The 15,293-nt window shown below is 32.4% G+C and overlaps 7 protein-coding genes and 3 pseudogenes across 10 annotated transcripts, besides 3 other annotated features; 3 read left to right on the top strand and 7 right to left on the bottom strand.

Moving 5' to 3' along the window:
- Positions 1 to 15,293: part of a mobile genetic element that runs on past both edges of the window.
- On the bottom strand, positions 223 to 626 carry TVAGG3_0688840 (annotated as a pseudogene). Its single transcript has one exon. A coding segment is annotated over exon 1 (404 nt).
- On the bottom strand, positions 1,158 to 1,618 carry TVAGG3_0688830 (annotated as a pseudogene). Its single transcript has one exon. A coding segment is annotated over exon 1 (461 nt).
- On the bottom strand, positions 1,950 to 2,288 carry TVAGG3_0688820 (protein of unknown function, DUF4106 family; the record flags this gene model as incomplete). Its single annotated transcript, XM_051242989.1, has 1 exon — positions 1,950 to 2,288. One exon carries the CDS (start codon positions 2,286 to 2,288, stop codon positions 1,950 to 1,952), a length of 339 nt encoding a protein of 112 aa, XP_051089576.1.
- TVAGG3_0688810 (uncharacterized protein) lies at positions 2,822 to 3,554 on the bottom strand (the record flags this gene model as incomplete). The annotated part of the gene is made up of 1 exon (XM_051242988.1): positions 2,822 to 3,554. A coding segment is annotated over one exon (733 nt), but the record flags the coding sequence as incomplete, so codon positions are not given.
- Positions 3,622 to 4,485, bottom strand: TVAGG3_0688800 (protein of unknown function, DUF4106 family; the record flags this gene model as incomplete). The annotated part of the gene is made up of 1 exon (XM_051242987.1): positions 3,622 to 4,485. One exon carries the CDS (start codon positions 4,483 to 4,485, stop codon positions 3,622 to 3,624), a length of 864 nt encoding a protein of 287 aa, XP_051089574.1.
- Positions 4,709 to 6,039, bottom strand: TVAGG3_0688790 (annotated as a pseudogene). Its single transcript has one exon. A coding segment is annotated over exon 1 (1,331 nt).
- TVAGG3_0688780 (protein of unknown function, DUF4106 family) lies at positions 6,283 to 6,885 on the bottom strand (the record flags this gene model as incomplete). Its single annotated transcript, XM_051242986.1, has 1 exon — positions 6,283 to 6,885. A coding segment is annotated over one exon (603 nt), but the record flags the coding sequence as incomplete, so codon positions are not given.
- Positions 7,355 to 7,832, top strand: TVAGG3_0688770 (attachment subunit-related family; the record flags this gene model as incomplete). Its single annotated transcript, XM_051242985.1, has 1 exon — positions 7,355 to 7,832. A coding segment is annotated over one exon (478 nt), but the record flags the coding sequence as incomplete, so codon positions are not given.
- On the top strand, positions 8,394 to 8,555 carry TVAGG3_0688760 (uncharacterized protein; the record flags this gene model as incomplete). The annotated part of the gene is made up of 1 exon (XM_051242984.1): positions 8,394 to 8,555. A coding segment is annotated over one exon (162 nt), but the record flags the coding sequence as incomplete, so codon positions are not given.
- Positions 9,047 to 14,469: a mobile genetic element.
- On the top strand, positions 13,086 to 13,607 carry TVAGG3_0688750 (MULE transposase domain-containing protein; the record flags this gene model as incomplete). Its single annotated transcript, XM_001298392.2, has 1 exon — positions 13,086 to 13,607. One exon carries the CDS (start codon positions 13,086 to 13,088, stop codon positions 13,605 to 13,607), a length of 522 nt encoding a protein of 173 aa, XP_001298393.2.
- Positions 14,470 to 15,094: a mobile genetic element.

Below are 15,293 nucleotides of genomic sequence, written 5' to 3'. Positions count from 1 at the left end.
TCTTGTTCAAACTATTGTTGCTCTTGGTTTGTTAAAGACAACATCCCATTCTTTCATGACATAACATTCTGGGGCAGAGTCGACATAAATGACTAAACGTTTCAAATTCTCGACTGCTTTGTTATAGTCTCTAAATGGACACATATTTCTGAATGCTTGGAAGTCATAAAAATCTGAAACTCTATTCTGTACATTTTTATAAAAATAAAAAAAAATATTTTTTTATTCTTGACTTTGTTGTTGCATTTGTTCCATTTGTTGCATTTGTTGTTCTTGAGCTATTTGTTGTTGAAGTTGTTCTTGTAATACAATACTTTCACCAGTTGCATCTTCCAATTCGAAACTTTCTGCCGTCATTGACAAATACATAGGACATAAAAGTTTTACAGGAACAAAGTTTGCGTCAACTAATGTCAACGTTATACTTGCCAAAGTGTTTGAGTTCACTAAGGTTGAAAATTCTGCATTCGAATGAACAATAGGCAAACCAGCAGAGAAAGTATTGTTTATACGCATAAGTATCTTTTGGTCATAATAGTTTCTGTCGACATTCGAATAACACTTTGAACCTAAGTTTGAAACAATAAATATAAGATTGGTGTGCTTAAAGTCAATGGAATAGACATTCCTTTTATGACACCTTTTCCTGTTATAGGAAACTGTTGGTAGTAAAAACCAGATATAAGTTTTGTATTATAGCTCATATCGTTTATAGTAAACTCAGTCGGACATCCAAACATAATGAAACCTGCTCTAGTTGCAGCACATGTTACACCCGTACTTAAAGTATTAAATAAGTCAACAAAACCTGTTGGTGGTATATCTGAGTAAGTATCTTCAAAGGAGTATTTTTTACCATTCACAACAATAAAGTCTTCTGGTGTCAAAAGAGCAAAAACAGGCTTTAGTCGTCATTGTGTTTAAGTTAGTTTACAATATCGTCCTTGAGGACTTTGTAAGTTTGTTGTTATAGAATTATATGACTCAGGGTTTTTAGTCGTAATAGTATAAACCATTATGTCTTCTGCCATTTACTTAGCAAATAAATTTTAATGAAATGTTGTGGTCGTCAAATATTTTTATGACGTCTGGGAAACTATACTTTAAGTTCAACGTTTCACCTCCTTTCATAACGTATATCTTGTCAATGACATTATATGAAACACCACAGCAACTAATGTCGGGTTCTATTTCTTTGATGTTTATATCGTCTGCCTCTGTCAAAAGTTTCAATAGTTCTTTCAAAACTTCATGAGGTGCGATGACATATGAGTTCACTTTTACAGGGTTGTGTTCGACCAAGTTTAACATTATACCTTAAAGCTTGACAAATCTTCTCCTGAGTTTGAAGTTTGTCTTTAAGTTGTTGGTAGTCGTTTCGAATATCTGCAACAGAACTTAAGTCTCTGCTAACTTCAGGATATGTTGGTTGTTCTTTTACAGGAACAATTGTTATACCATCTTCGTCTTCGTATGGTTTCCCCACTTCAACATCTCTGTCTTTGACATTGACAACAACACTTTGACTGTTTGTTTGAGTTGGTGAATTTAACTTCACATCTGCCACCGCCATTAAACCTTTTGAAACACTCACGCTTCTATTTTTCGGAAATGACATTTTACTTAGAATAAAAAGATGGACGTATTCGAGTATCTCTTCGAATTGAAGCAGAACAAAGTTTACACACACAAACAATACAAATACATTGACAGAATAGTTCTTTATACAAACAATGGTAAATGTTATAGAATAGCAATATTTGCTGAACCAAAATATTTCCATAAAGCAAAGAAAGTTGGTATAACTGAAATGGTGAAAGTTCTTGAAGCAGACAAAAATATAACTTCAAAACTTACAGATATTTCTAAAGGTAAGTTTATAATACAATATTATGTCAAAACTGGCGTACTGTCAATATTTGACGGAGAGAAGTCAGTTCAAGAACAACTTACTGACCTGCTGCCAAAATCTGCTCGATGGAAGCTGTCGTTATGCCAATCTGAGGAGCCCCAGCAGGTTTCATCGAACGAATCTTCAAAAGAGCATCTTCCGTGAAAAGTGCTATTGGTTTTGTAAACTTCTTTGCTCTCAATTCATCTGGACCGTCTCTGTCACCAGTATATTGTATTTGTACAGTACCAACAGTTGAAATACCACCCATAAAGTCTTCTGAGTCAGCAAATGGAATGCCAAGCCAAAAGTTTGAACGGTCTCCATTTGTATATTGAGTTTTTTGACCTCCTGTATGAGTCCATACTTTCACATATGGCATAATAGAACTTTGCATTTCAGGGTTTATGGTTGTTGTGAAGTTGTTGTTAAAGTTCATAGCATCTAATGTCAAGTTGTATGACCTCATATCCTCCAACTGTAGAATATTCTTCTCTTGGATAATATTTGCCATCTATGTTTATATGATATTTAATACCGGGGTTGTAGAAACAAGAATAGTCATTTATAGTTCGTCTGAACAGTACAAACATAGTATCTGCATGTTTCATTGCAGTTGTTAAAGCAATATCTGTTCTTGCACCTGGTCAGCACTTTGGTTTCCAACTTCACCTGCAAAGTCTTTGACAGATATTTGGTGTATAGGGAACATAAGTGGAACTGCAATATATTTGGCAGCTAAAGCATTTGAAATATCTGGGTCCAACATATAGACTGCAAGTCTGCTTTCTATTCTCTTGCATTCAAACTTTTCGCATGTGAACTTAACTGGGTCCCAAGCAGTTCCAGCAGCATTGAAATAATAGTTTACTTCATTGTTGAAGTTTGAGAAACCAAAGTCTAAGTCAACTTTGTCTTTGCAAAAGTCACAGAACTTGGCTCCACCAGTTCCAGCTATAGTAATGCTGAATGGGTCTTGTGTTGGTGCAATGACTAAGTTATTTTTGCTTGGAGTAAGTTCGATAGAAATTTTTCCTGCCCAGTTTGGCAAGTATCTTAAAAACCTGAAGATGAGGAAAGATGACAAAGGAACTCTAAGTTTCAGTTTTACTTTAGTGGCAGCAGTTCCATCTGAACCAGAAAGGTTAACATAAACTCCTGGAACGTTAGGGTCAAGTCTTCTTATTTTCTCAATATTTGCATACTGGTCTGTTTGTTCTCTAGCTTGTGGTTGTACTGAGTTTCTCAAAGCGAACCATTCATAGTTTGCCCATGTTACTGTTTGAACTAAGTCAGAGTTAGAATATATCTTATATCCCATGAAAACTTCTGGAGCATATTGGTATCCGACATAGAAAATTCCATTGCAACCTTTCTTGTCAGACAACTTGGCAGAAGGTTTTATTTCAATGTCTTGTTCCACGTATAAGAATGAGTTGTCAATAGAAATAATATGAAACCTGTCGCAAGCAATATCTACTGTTGTTGAAGAACCTTCTCCAAACTCACCTACGTTTCCATAAGAAACAGCAGTTGTATATTCGTAAGTTCCAGGAACTATTTCTGACCTTCTAATGGCATTGTCGCATTCGTTATACCATTCGGAAACATTTCCGTTCATGGCATCCAAAACTGTTGGCGTTATATTCTGAGCGGCGTACATTTCATATGGGTAAAAATATAGAATAGTTGAATTTATTTGTCATAATAGAACCCACTCGTACCAAGCTTTACTTTGTTCTACTCTTCTTCTTTGGTGTCGCTTTTGGTAACTTGCCCTCTGCTTCAAGTTGTTGCATCTTTGCCTCATGTTCACCTAGTATGTTGTAAATTTCATGTGTCCTTTTTGCCTTTGGGCTCTGGTCGCCCATCTCAGGTAACCTATATCCTAGAATGATTTTGTCATAGTTTGTATTTGAGTCTTCGCGTATTGTTTGCATGACTCTTTCCTGAGTTTCCGGTTCAAGCTCTTCAAACAGAGCTTGTCCATATGGAATAAGCTCGTTTCCAAATATATGTTTTTGTAGCCATTCTGGTTTTCTTTCCATGTTACCAATAATATCTTTTGTGAATGGGAAAGCTTTTACCCAATGTTTCAGTCTTGCGTCATTTATTTCTGTAGTTGGTTTTATTTTGTCAAGGAACATGTTTTTCAATACTAACATTTCATTTGGTACTGTCCATTTGAGTTTTCTTAAATATTCATCCCTTCTCAGTTCATTGTCTGCAAAGTAAGTTTTTATGACATTTTGTAAACTTTCGTTTGCAAGGTCATGTACAATAGGTTCTCTTCCTTCTCTCTCCCTAACTTTCTTTCTAAACTCTTCACCAAATATACCATCTCTATGGTTCTGTGTAGTTCTTTGAGATAAATGTTCTAGAACGTCAGGTGTTATATTTCCATCAGCCATGTTCATTTCATACTGGTCCAAAATATCTGCATGTTTCATATCTTTCAATGGCATTAAAGCCGCGCTGAAAATACCAGCTATATCTGGTTCACCATTCACTTCCATTGCGTCTACAACTTCTTGGAATTGTGGTTGTAAGTTTATGAACCACCTATCCGGATTAGCTTTATGACCCCATCTCATTGTAGTTCCATAGTCTGCAGAAACAAAAGTAGGTTTGTTTCCATATTGGTTAGGTTCTGAATGAACTTTAAACAATGTTTCATTTCTATATGTTTTGTTGAAATTTAACCTTTTATTTTCACCGAGTTCAGCCAAAGATTGAACGTTATATGGTCGTAAGTAAAAAGGATTGTTGTATTTGCGTACATTTTCTTTCAGTACTTCCATTCTATGCTGAATATTTTCATCTGATGTTGGAGTCTTTTGTATGTCGGCGAACATTTTTCGATATTCTTCTACTATGTCAGCTGAATTTTTCTTAGACTCTTGGAAAGATTCCATATTCTCCGCATACTCTTGTTGAGGGTCAAGATTTTTCGGCTGTTCCAAATCTTCATCTAGTTCTGTGAAGTTAGTTTCCAAAGGAGGGACTTGTTCGTTTCCTTCAGGCTCTTCTAGCTGTTGTTGCTGAACTATTTCTTCCATGTCTGGTTGTATCTGAACTTCTTCCTGTGGAGTTTCTTGTACCTCATCTGCTGGCATTTCATATATTCCGAGACCGTTTTTAACAAGTTCCCTATTTAAGTCATCCGCATTCATAACCCTTTCTTCTTTCGTTCCGTCTCTATTTTTTACGCGTTTCATGAAGATAGTTGAATTATCATTTATCTCTGACACCAAATATCTCGGAGTAAATTCATCCATGTCATTTGGATGATATGCTATTAAATCATATCCCTTAGCGAGCTTGTATTTTCCAGGTTTGAAATTATATCCCATTTGGTGCTGAACCATAAAGCTAAATAGGTTCGGGTCAGTATTTCCTTCCTTGAACTTTCTAATAGCTTCTTTATATCTGTCACTAAAGTCAAGAGTATCTGGGTAACCATAATTTCCTTAAGCATTTTTAAGAATTCTTGGTTTCCTTGTTCTCTACTTCTTTTATGTCCTTGCTCTGTTTGTGGTTGTTGCTGTGCAGTGTTTTGAACTGTTGGTTGGTGCAGTGTTTTGAACTGTTGGTTGTGGTGCAGTGTTTTGAACTGTTGGTTGTGGTGCAGTGTTTTGAACTGTTGGTTGTGGTGCAGTGTTTTGAACTGTTGGTTGTTGTGTTGGTTTTGGTGCATGCCTGTGTCTGTGTCCATGTGACGATGTAAATGTTTTAGGTAGTCCTGGTGCAGGTGCTTCTCTTGGAGGGTTTGGTGGTATATAAGTTCCACTAGCTAGTATATAAGTTCCACCAGCTGGTATATAAGTTCCACCAGCTGGCACATATGTTCCATCTGCAGCATAATGTCCTACCTGACTTTTCGTTTTTAAGAAAGCATTTACTAGGTCTGTTTTGGTCTGTTGTAACTCTTTTTCTTGACTTTCCACAACAGTTGCTCTAACGGCGTCATAGGCACTTTGAACTGCCTGTCTCGTTGCTGCATCTGTTATTTTCGTCATATTTTGTGCTACTTCTCTTAACTCTTTGTCGAAACCTTCAGACTTCAGTTTCTTTCCAGATGAGAAGTCGTTCACTAGTTTCACCTTACTATGAAGAGCTTCGAAGGCGTTCTTAAAGTCAGCATTCATTAAAGCTTCATTTGAACTGTCTTCATCCGCTTGTATTTTTGTCCTTATTGACCCTATAAGTTGGGCTGCTTTAGCGTTGGCTTGGGCATCTAACCAGTCATTATTAGCTTTTATATATTCTGCGCTTTTCATTGCCTTTTGCATGGCTGCGTCGTTATTTTTACTTTCTTGTGCTAAGTTTTCATACTGTACGGTTTGGTTTTGCAACTGTAAAAGTTTTTCTGCCTTTACATTTGCTTCAACTTCTTTTTTATACTCATCGCTATCCATATATGTCTTCAGGGCTTTTTGTTTTATCTCTTCATCTTTCAGTACTTTATATTGAGTAGTATGGTTTTTCAAATTTATAACATCTTGTTCCATTTTTGCTACTTCTGCTGCTTTTTCTGACACTTTTTTCGCATATTCCTCTGTACTTAGTTCTTTCAGTTGTTCTTCTTTCTTCTTTTTCTCTACGTTTAACTCATTGAGTTTCTTTGTGTGTCTGTCATATTCTAGTTTCTTTTCGTTTTCACTTATTTGTTTCTGTATGTCTATGTTTGACTTTTTGACATCTGTTATTTGATTTTTGAGTGAACTCAAATTCATTTGACTTTGAGGGTTATAAGCTGTTCCGTCTGCAGCTCCACCATAGCCTGCCATTTTCGCTAAAAGTGCCGCTCTTAAACCTCCACTCTGTGCACCAATAACTCGGTTTAAAAGCATAGGGTTGCTTGACATTTGTTGCAACATAGTGGGGTCATTCATCATTTGTTGTTGCAACTGTTGTTGTGGTGTCAGTTTTACTATTGGATGTTTCAATGCTCTCTTCCTCTTACGTATATTCTTACGTAGCTTACGTGGCATTTTAAGTGAAGTTAAAAAGCGGTTTTTGACAGATGTTTATATGACACTTTTTGTTCAGCACAAAAAACTACTCGGTCAAAGTGTTGTCAGTTTTGTAAAATAACCGTCCTATCTCATTCTATAAGGGGAAAGGCTTCTCAAAGTATACTTCCTTGGAACGCCTGTAACTTTTCCTGTAGCGACGATAGACCCTTACTTGTCCGGACAAAGTTATACTATTTTGAGTGCTCTACAAAAAAGTCAACGGCGACGACTCTCAAAAACCGTTGTGTAAAAAGTTTTACCGTTGACAAAAAAGTATATATAGAAAACAAAAAACGTTTATAGTTCATTCGATATTTGAGATGGAACGGTTTTCCAACGGTAACTATTAAATAAAATAAAAAAATAGAGGGGGTTACCGTTGACGAAAACGGTTTATTTTAAACTTTTCTATGAGTAGTCCGAAAAAAACAGTTCATTTTTCATAATGGAAGGAAGAAAAAATGTCGCAAACAATTCGTCGACTACCTCTGCAGTTAAAGTTCCTACAACTTATGTCTCACCATTCTCAAAACCCTTACGACCTCCTATAATACCAAAGCAACTTCCTCATACAATTGCAAACAATTCGTCGACTACCTCTGCAGTTAAAGTTCCTACAACTTATGTCTCACCATTCTCAAAACCCTTACGACCTCCTATAATACCAAAGCAACTTCCTCATACAATTGCAAACAATTCGTCGACTACCTCTGCAGTTAAAGTTCCTACAACTTATGTCTCACCATTCTCAAAACCCTTACGACCTCCTATAATACCAAAGCAACTTCCTCATACAATTGCAAACAAATTGTCCAACAATTTGAGTTCTTCTTCTCAAAACACAACAGATACAGTTGTCCAAACAGCACCAGAACAAGTTTCACATAGTTCTACAATTGCAAACAAATTGTCCAACAATTTGAGTTCTTCTTCTCAAAACACAACAGATACAGTTGTCCAAACAGCACCAGAACAAGTTTCACATAGTTCTACAATTCAAGACAAATTGTCCAACAATTTGAGTTCTTCTTCTTCTCAAAACACAACAGAAACATCTGAAACAGATTTACAACCAGCACCAGAACAAGTTTCACATAGTTCTACAAGTATGTTAACAAGAGCACAATTTCAAGATTTAATTTCTCTTGAACAATATTCGAGTAACGAAACACAAAGCGACGACTGTAACCTCTCGCTACCCGAATCCATTCAAAGAAAATACGCCATGAAAAGACTGAAATTGTTGTATAAACTTCTTAACAATTGGGGAGTCGAAGACAACTCAGATTATAGTGAAATGTTTAACAAAGTCATAGAATCTGTTAAACCAATTGAAAACGACATAAAAAATCCCGGTGTTCTTGTAGACCTTTTCGCCTCAAAATTACCAGTTACAACCAATCTAATAGCAACACAAGCTATAGAGCAATTTATTTTATGTTTTCCCAAGCAATATAGACAACACCTGAGGGAAACAAGAATAGGAAAATTTCAATTGGTGTATCCTACAACATACAACTATTACGAAGAAGCAAATGAATATGGAGAACTCTCATTCCATTTCACACTTTCAGTTCCTGAGGGGGAAGAAAAAGCAATCTATCATGTACAATCTCTTGCAGGATGTGAAGGAAAACCCCACATAATAACTACTGTTGCAATTGACAAACCTGCAAGAGTCGAAGACGATGTTTTGTTCGCGTCCATTGCTGGTTTTGGCATGGGAGAACCAATTCCAATTTCCCATTTCACAGAATACTCAGCACAACATTTTCAAAATGTAGAATTCGTGTTCTACGACCATCAAAAGTTCCTGCTAACAAAGCCAAAGAAACAATTTGTCTCAATATTTGTTGCTGGTCATGTGGCTGACAAAGAGCCATCAGATACTGACTATGAAGAAGAGGAGGAGGAAGAAGAAAACGATAGCGATGTCGTTCTTATCGAATAAAAACTTTAATTTCTTACTATATAATTTTTTAGTTCTCCTCTAGGTTTTTTAGGGGCTAGAAGGGGCGCAGCCCCTCGAAGCCCCACTACCTTTTTTTTTTTTTTTTGATTTTTAACCTTGATTTAATGAAATTAATATATATAAATTTTATTATTTTTAATTTCGAATGAGTATAATAAAATATTTTTGAACCTAATGTCCTTATTCCATCTTTGAAGGCAATATTAAATTTGGCACAAAGAAGTTTAAAGGAAGAGTAAGCAAGATTAGATAATTTGGGTAAAAAAGGGGGTTGGCGTCCTAAGGCGTCCTAGTGTAAATTTCTCAAAATTGTGATATTTACATCACATTTTTGAGAGGTTTATGGGCGTCCTAAGGGAAAATTGAATAGCTAGGGCGTCCCGAATTTTCATTCTAAGATTTAAATATATTATATACTTAAGTATACTACAAGAAATATAAAAATTAAATTTTTATTATGTTAACTTATAAGAAATTTTTTTGAATTATCGTTGATTTATTGTAATCTTTCCAGGCTATACTTTTGAAATCAACTTTACCTGTCATACGCATTAATGTAGTAGATGTCCAGGTGTAGCTATTATATCCCAGCAACATTGGTATTTTATCATTGTAAGATATCAAAATGAAGCGTTTTTTCAGATATAATTTTTCGTAAATTTTTCAAAAATAAGATGGTAAAAAAGCCTCGACTTGCTCGAAAAATAACAATTTTTTTACTTGTAAAAATAACCTTTTACAGCATGGGCAGCTATTCAATCACTATTTCTTTTTCTAAAAGTATATTTTTCAAAAAAAATTAAGATCAAATTCGACAATTTCTTGATGAAAGCAAAAATATTACACATACTTCTAGATGCATGGGATAAAATATGCAATTATTCAATCAATTCGCATGATTTGAAAAAAAAAATCTAAATTTGATAAAAATGTAGAAATTTTTTATTTTTAACTTGAGATTCGATTTTTTTGATCCAATTTGTGAATTTTTTTTGATCGGAATTTCAATTAATTTGTTGATCAAAAATGACCTCACAATGTTTGATCATAAGTGAAGTCATCTTCATGGGTATTTAGAAATTCCAAGAGAAATTGCTTATTTCTCGCAGATGTAATATCTGAGAAAATCGAATTTAAATATTCATAGAAACCCAAATCATTCTCCGGTTCGAATAATTCATCTGTTGCTTTTTCTGTTTTTTCTATGAATTTTAATAATTTGATTAATAAATCTTCATCAGGAAGAATTATTGCTGCATTTGTGATAAAATTCCATATTGAGGTAATATGGCAATAATTACATTTATAAAATGTAATTTTATCCAAAATTTTTTGGCAAATTCGCATAATAGCATTAATATTTGAAGCTGAGATTAAACCTGTGATTACTTCTGTAACTTTTGGAAAATCATCGCAATTTAATATCTCTTTATATTGAATTGAGAAATAAAAAAAATCAAATGGATTCATTTCTTCAATTTCAAGGAGATTGTAAAAATTGATAGAAGTGTTATTGCAACAAATTGTATTTGCAGCAAAAAATATCATTTGCTCGATTCCATTTTTGGAATAAATTTGCTGGAACAATGTTAAATTAAAACAGTTGCTTAATTTTTCTTCATTGTTTTCATAAAAAAGTAACAAGTTTGCAACTGAAATTTCAAAATTTTGATAATTGCCAGTTATTTCAGTAAATATATATATTTGCTTTTCTTCATCTAAAAATGGCAAATATTGATTTGCAATATTAACTAAAGTTTGGGATAAATTGTTCCAGTTTGATTTTACAATTTGTGAGCACATTATGTAATATGTAAATTTATCCGCTTTGTAGGAATTTAAAATTGTTTGTTGTTCTGTTTCAGTTAAATTACTGAATTTTTCAAGATTAATATTGTGATAAAAAATAGAATCCTTGAAACATTCTGATATCTTTTCAATGTTTAAAACGGATGCTAAAAAATGTAAAAGAACTTCATCAGTCACTGTGATTTTTTTGAAAAATTTATCCCAATTCAAGCATCCAATTGATCTTTCTGTCATTGTACTTATGCATTGATAAAGTTGATTTAATGAATCCGAAGAATAATCATTATGCTTGACTAGTTGAGTTAGTTGATACAGACTGTCGTCAGCCATTTTAAAAAAATGAATAAAATTGTATAGTAAATTATATTTGTGAAATTTGTGACGCTACATTCAATCTAAGACCAATATCTCAAAGAATTCCTCATTTAAGTATTACTTTTCATTGTTTTTTAAAAAATATCTTTGCTTATTTGTTCACTTTTTTGACATTTATTATATGCTTTTTATCATATTTCCGATGATATGAATATATATTCTATATAAGAATGACGCTACATTCAATCTAAGACCAATATCTCAAAGAATTCCTCATTTAAGTATTACTTTTCATTTTTGATTCAATTTTCGAACGGTTTTCGTAAATTTTGCATCATTTCATTTTTTAATGGGAAAATCATCTATATTTAATCAAAAAAGAGCAAACTTTACAGACGAAAATAAAATATTTATCAGGGAACAATCTGATAAATACCAAAAATCAACATCGAGAGATGAAAAAACGAATATAATCAAACAAGTTCTTCAATATTTTAATATTAAATACGCCGAAAATGAATCTAAAGCTGTCAGAAGATATTTTAGTTATATTGCAGTTAAAAATATTCCCGCAGTTACTGGAAAATATCCTGATACAATTGTTCGCAAAGATATGCTTTATTCGCATGATCATACAAATATTATTAATTCAAATAATATTGAACGTTACTACCGTTGCATCGATCATTCTTGTCAAGCACGTTATTTAGTTAAAATTGAGAACAGTTCAGTTTCCGAAGATTTACAAAAGGAACATATACCCGAATGCAGACAATTTAAAAAGTTACAAAATGAAAAAAATGATCTTCATAAATCAATGACTCTGACAGAAATATACAATAAGGCAATGGCAAAATTTTCTGAAGACAACGGCACTTTTCAGCAGATTAAAAAATTTATGACAGAACTTGCTGTTGGTACTGATGAAAACCCATTAATTAAAGATTCATTGGTCAGGGAAGTTTATAATAAGTCCAGAAAATTTTCTGTTGGAGAAAAAATTACAGACGATGAAATTGCTAATTTTTGTTTAATAAATGGCGAGCAGTTTTTCATTGGCCATGATTTTCAAGCAAATTGTGAGACGATGTTTTTTGGTTTTGAGAAGGCAATTCAATTTGCAAAAGAAGCCACAGATTTATTTTGCGATGGAACTTTTAAAATTACACCAAAACATTTTCAAAAAGGACAGATGCTAACAATTATGATTTGTGAACCTTCAACAAATCAATATCTACCACTTTTATTTATATTCATGAAAAACCGCACATTTGAATCTTATAAGAAGGCATTTGAATATATTTTTACTGTCAAGGGTATTCAATTTTCAAAGCTAATTCAAATTCATTGTGATTTTGAAAAGGGAATGATAGAGGCACTTCAACAAATTTTCCCTAAAGTCCGTATAATTGGATGCCTATTTCATTTCAAACAAGCTTTACACAGGAAACTTGTAGCACTTTATACAAAAAATTTCAATACTTTACAAAATTCTTTATTTAAGCTATATTCTATTACTCCATTCATGTCTCATGAAGAATTTGTACTTACAATGCATATAATTAATCAAAATAAAGTTGATTCGATCAAAGATTATATTGATTATTTCAACAAAGTTTGGTTGCCGCACTACAATTTAATATCTCAATATAATAATGCAACTGCAATATTCACTAATGATTGCCTCGAGAGTATGCATTCAGAATTTTCTTCGTTAAAACATCCAAACATTTATGAAGCTATTAAGAAGATATCTCAAATCCAATTAGATAAATATAACGCCATCAAAAATAACCAGAAGATCGAGCGCCATATAAAAACCGTTATCACTGATAGCTACAAAAATTATATTCTTGACTGCTTTCAAAAAGAACTTGAGAAAACAATTTTTTCTATCAAACAATACAACGTAAGTGATCTTTCTTTGGCTCAGAACGAGATTTCTCCATATGGTTCCATAGAATCGAGTTCATTGTTCGAAAATATTCCAGTTCATGATGCAGATATACTCAAATCGATCGATCTAACAGATAAAGATACAATGATCACTAAGTTTATTAATGAAAAAAGAGAAAAAATTATGGCATTATTTAATGAAACATTAAATCATCCAGATTTTAATTCATCCACTCCAATTCAAACTAATTTTGAGCAAGCCGATACAAATCAAGGTTCAGATGCTCCAATTCGCTCCGAAAATTCAAATATTGCAGACTCTACAGATTTAGAACCAGAAAATCAAAACCATCCTTCTACAAATCAAATGTCTAGTAATCTAGAACATAAGCTGGACCTTCTTGATCATATTGAAAAACAATTATCGAAAATGCGCTCGTTATTGGGAATTCTTCCTACTACAAATGCTATTGTTGGGCCGTCAAAACAAGTTTCAGTTAATAGCAAGCAAAATTCTGAAAAAAATAAGAAAAAATCTTCCATAACAACAAAATCAAACAATAAAAAACAAAATTCATCCGACAATCCTCCTAAACGTAAAGCTCCTATTTCGGAAAGGATTCTCAGCGATAATAACTTATATTTTCAAGTTCATCGAAAGAGATCGAAAAGCAAACGTTCCACATCTACAGAGAAAAAGAATTGATATATGAAGTCTAATTCCTTTTATAACTACTATATTTTTATTCTTATGACTAAAAAATAATATATTATTTAACAATTTTCATTTTTTTCTTTTCACAATTTCGTTTTATTTCCATTTATTGTTAAATGATTTTTAGCATACACCTTTCTTTGTTCATCTTCTAAATACAATTTATTTTTTCTTAGATATAATTCTATTCATTCAATTCGATCGTCATTTTTCAGTACATGATCGTAATTTTCAATTATTGATCGCGATTTTACTTCAGAATTTGTTTGCAATATTGCTTATCAAAATTATATCTCTATTCTCTCATTTCTGTTTAGTCAATATCATTACACTCCTATTGTCTAATAACATGCTATTAATTTTCTTAAAATTAAAAAAAAATATCAACTTTTAAAAACAGAAACTTAACATCCTTAGGTCAATGGATTTTGATGTGAGATACATTTAATCTGTTTTTCTTTTTTTATTTTAAATAATTGAATATTTATAGTTGTTATGGGTCTTACATCATGTAAAACGAATTTTCTGAAAGTAAATTTACTTTTTCTTCAATCTTTCTTACATATTTATTTAAAAAAAATTATCCAAAAAAAGATGTTTTAGAATGAAAAAAAATAGAAAAATCTTCATTTATAGTCTTTCTTGAATGTATACGTTTTGATTTTTTTCTTTTTTAAAAAATTCAATTTCTAGAAAAATCGAGAAAAAATCATTTTCTTCTATTTTTTTAGGACGCCATACCCATTGAAATCTCCTCTCAGGACGCCATAAACTATTCAATTATGGTGTAAACTTCTCAAAAATTGAATAGTTTACATCAGGACGCCTTAGGACGCCAACCCTTTACGCGCCCATAATTTGGACTTTTTTTAAAATTAATGAATAAACAGTATATTTTTGAAGTGTAAGCTTATTTACCTGAAGCTATATTACTTAATATAACATTCAAAGTATTATTGCTATTTATTGGAGAACAAATTTATGTAATTTTCACATGAAAATTGATAAATTTGTATTTCCTTATGATAATCAATTTTTGTATTTGTAGAGAGTCTCCCTGCATGATATCAAGACTTGGCTATTAGTCTTTATCCATTTTTGAAAATTGTATTGTAAATTGTAAGAATTTCTGAATACTACTACTATAAAATATAATTGCTTATCTATGTATATTCTCCCTGCATGATATCAAGACTTGGCTATTAGTCTTTATCCATTTTTGAAAATTGTATTGTAAATTGTAAGAATTTCTGAATACTACTACTATAAAATATAATTGCTTATCTATGTATATTCTCCCTGCATGATATCAAGACTTGGCTATTAGTCTTTATCCATTTTTGAAAATTGTATTGTAAATTGTAAGAATTTCTGAATACTACTACTATAAAATATAATTGCTTATCTATGTATATTCTCCCTGCATGATATCAAGACTTGGCTATAAGTCTCTATTCATTATGAGTATGACCCCTTTTATGGCTGGGTGAAAAATCACCAACATTATCATTGTTTTAAAAGTAAAAAATGTATTCTGTTATATTTGTTGGCAATTTTATAGGTGAAGGTTGTATAATGATTAAAAAGAAACAAATAATGAATGGAAACAAAATTCCTTAAAAACAACGATAGTAATTTTTAATTGAAGAAATGAGGAACTAAATCAAAGACAACTTT

This window comes from Trichomonas vaginalis, chromosome III (genome assembly GCF_026262505.1).
Source record: "Trichomonas vaginalis G3 chromosome III, whole genome shotgun sequence".
NCBI lineage: Eukaryota > Parabasalia > Trichomonadida > Trichomonadidae > Trichomonas > Trichomonas vaginalis.
Note: the sequence above shows the minus strand (reverse complement) of the source record. Positions and strands in the feature narration are given on the sequence as shown.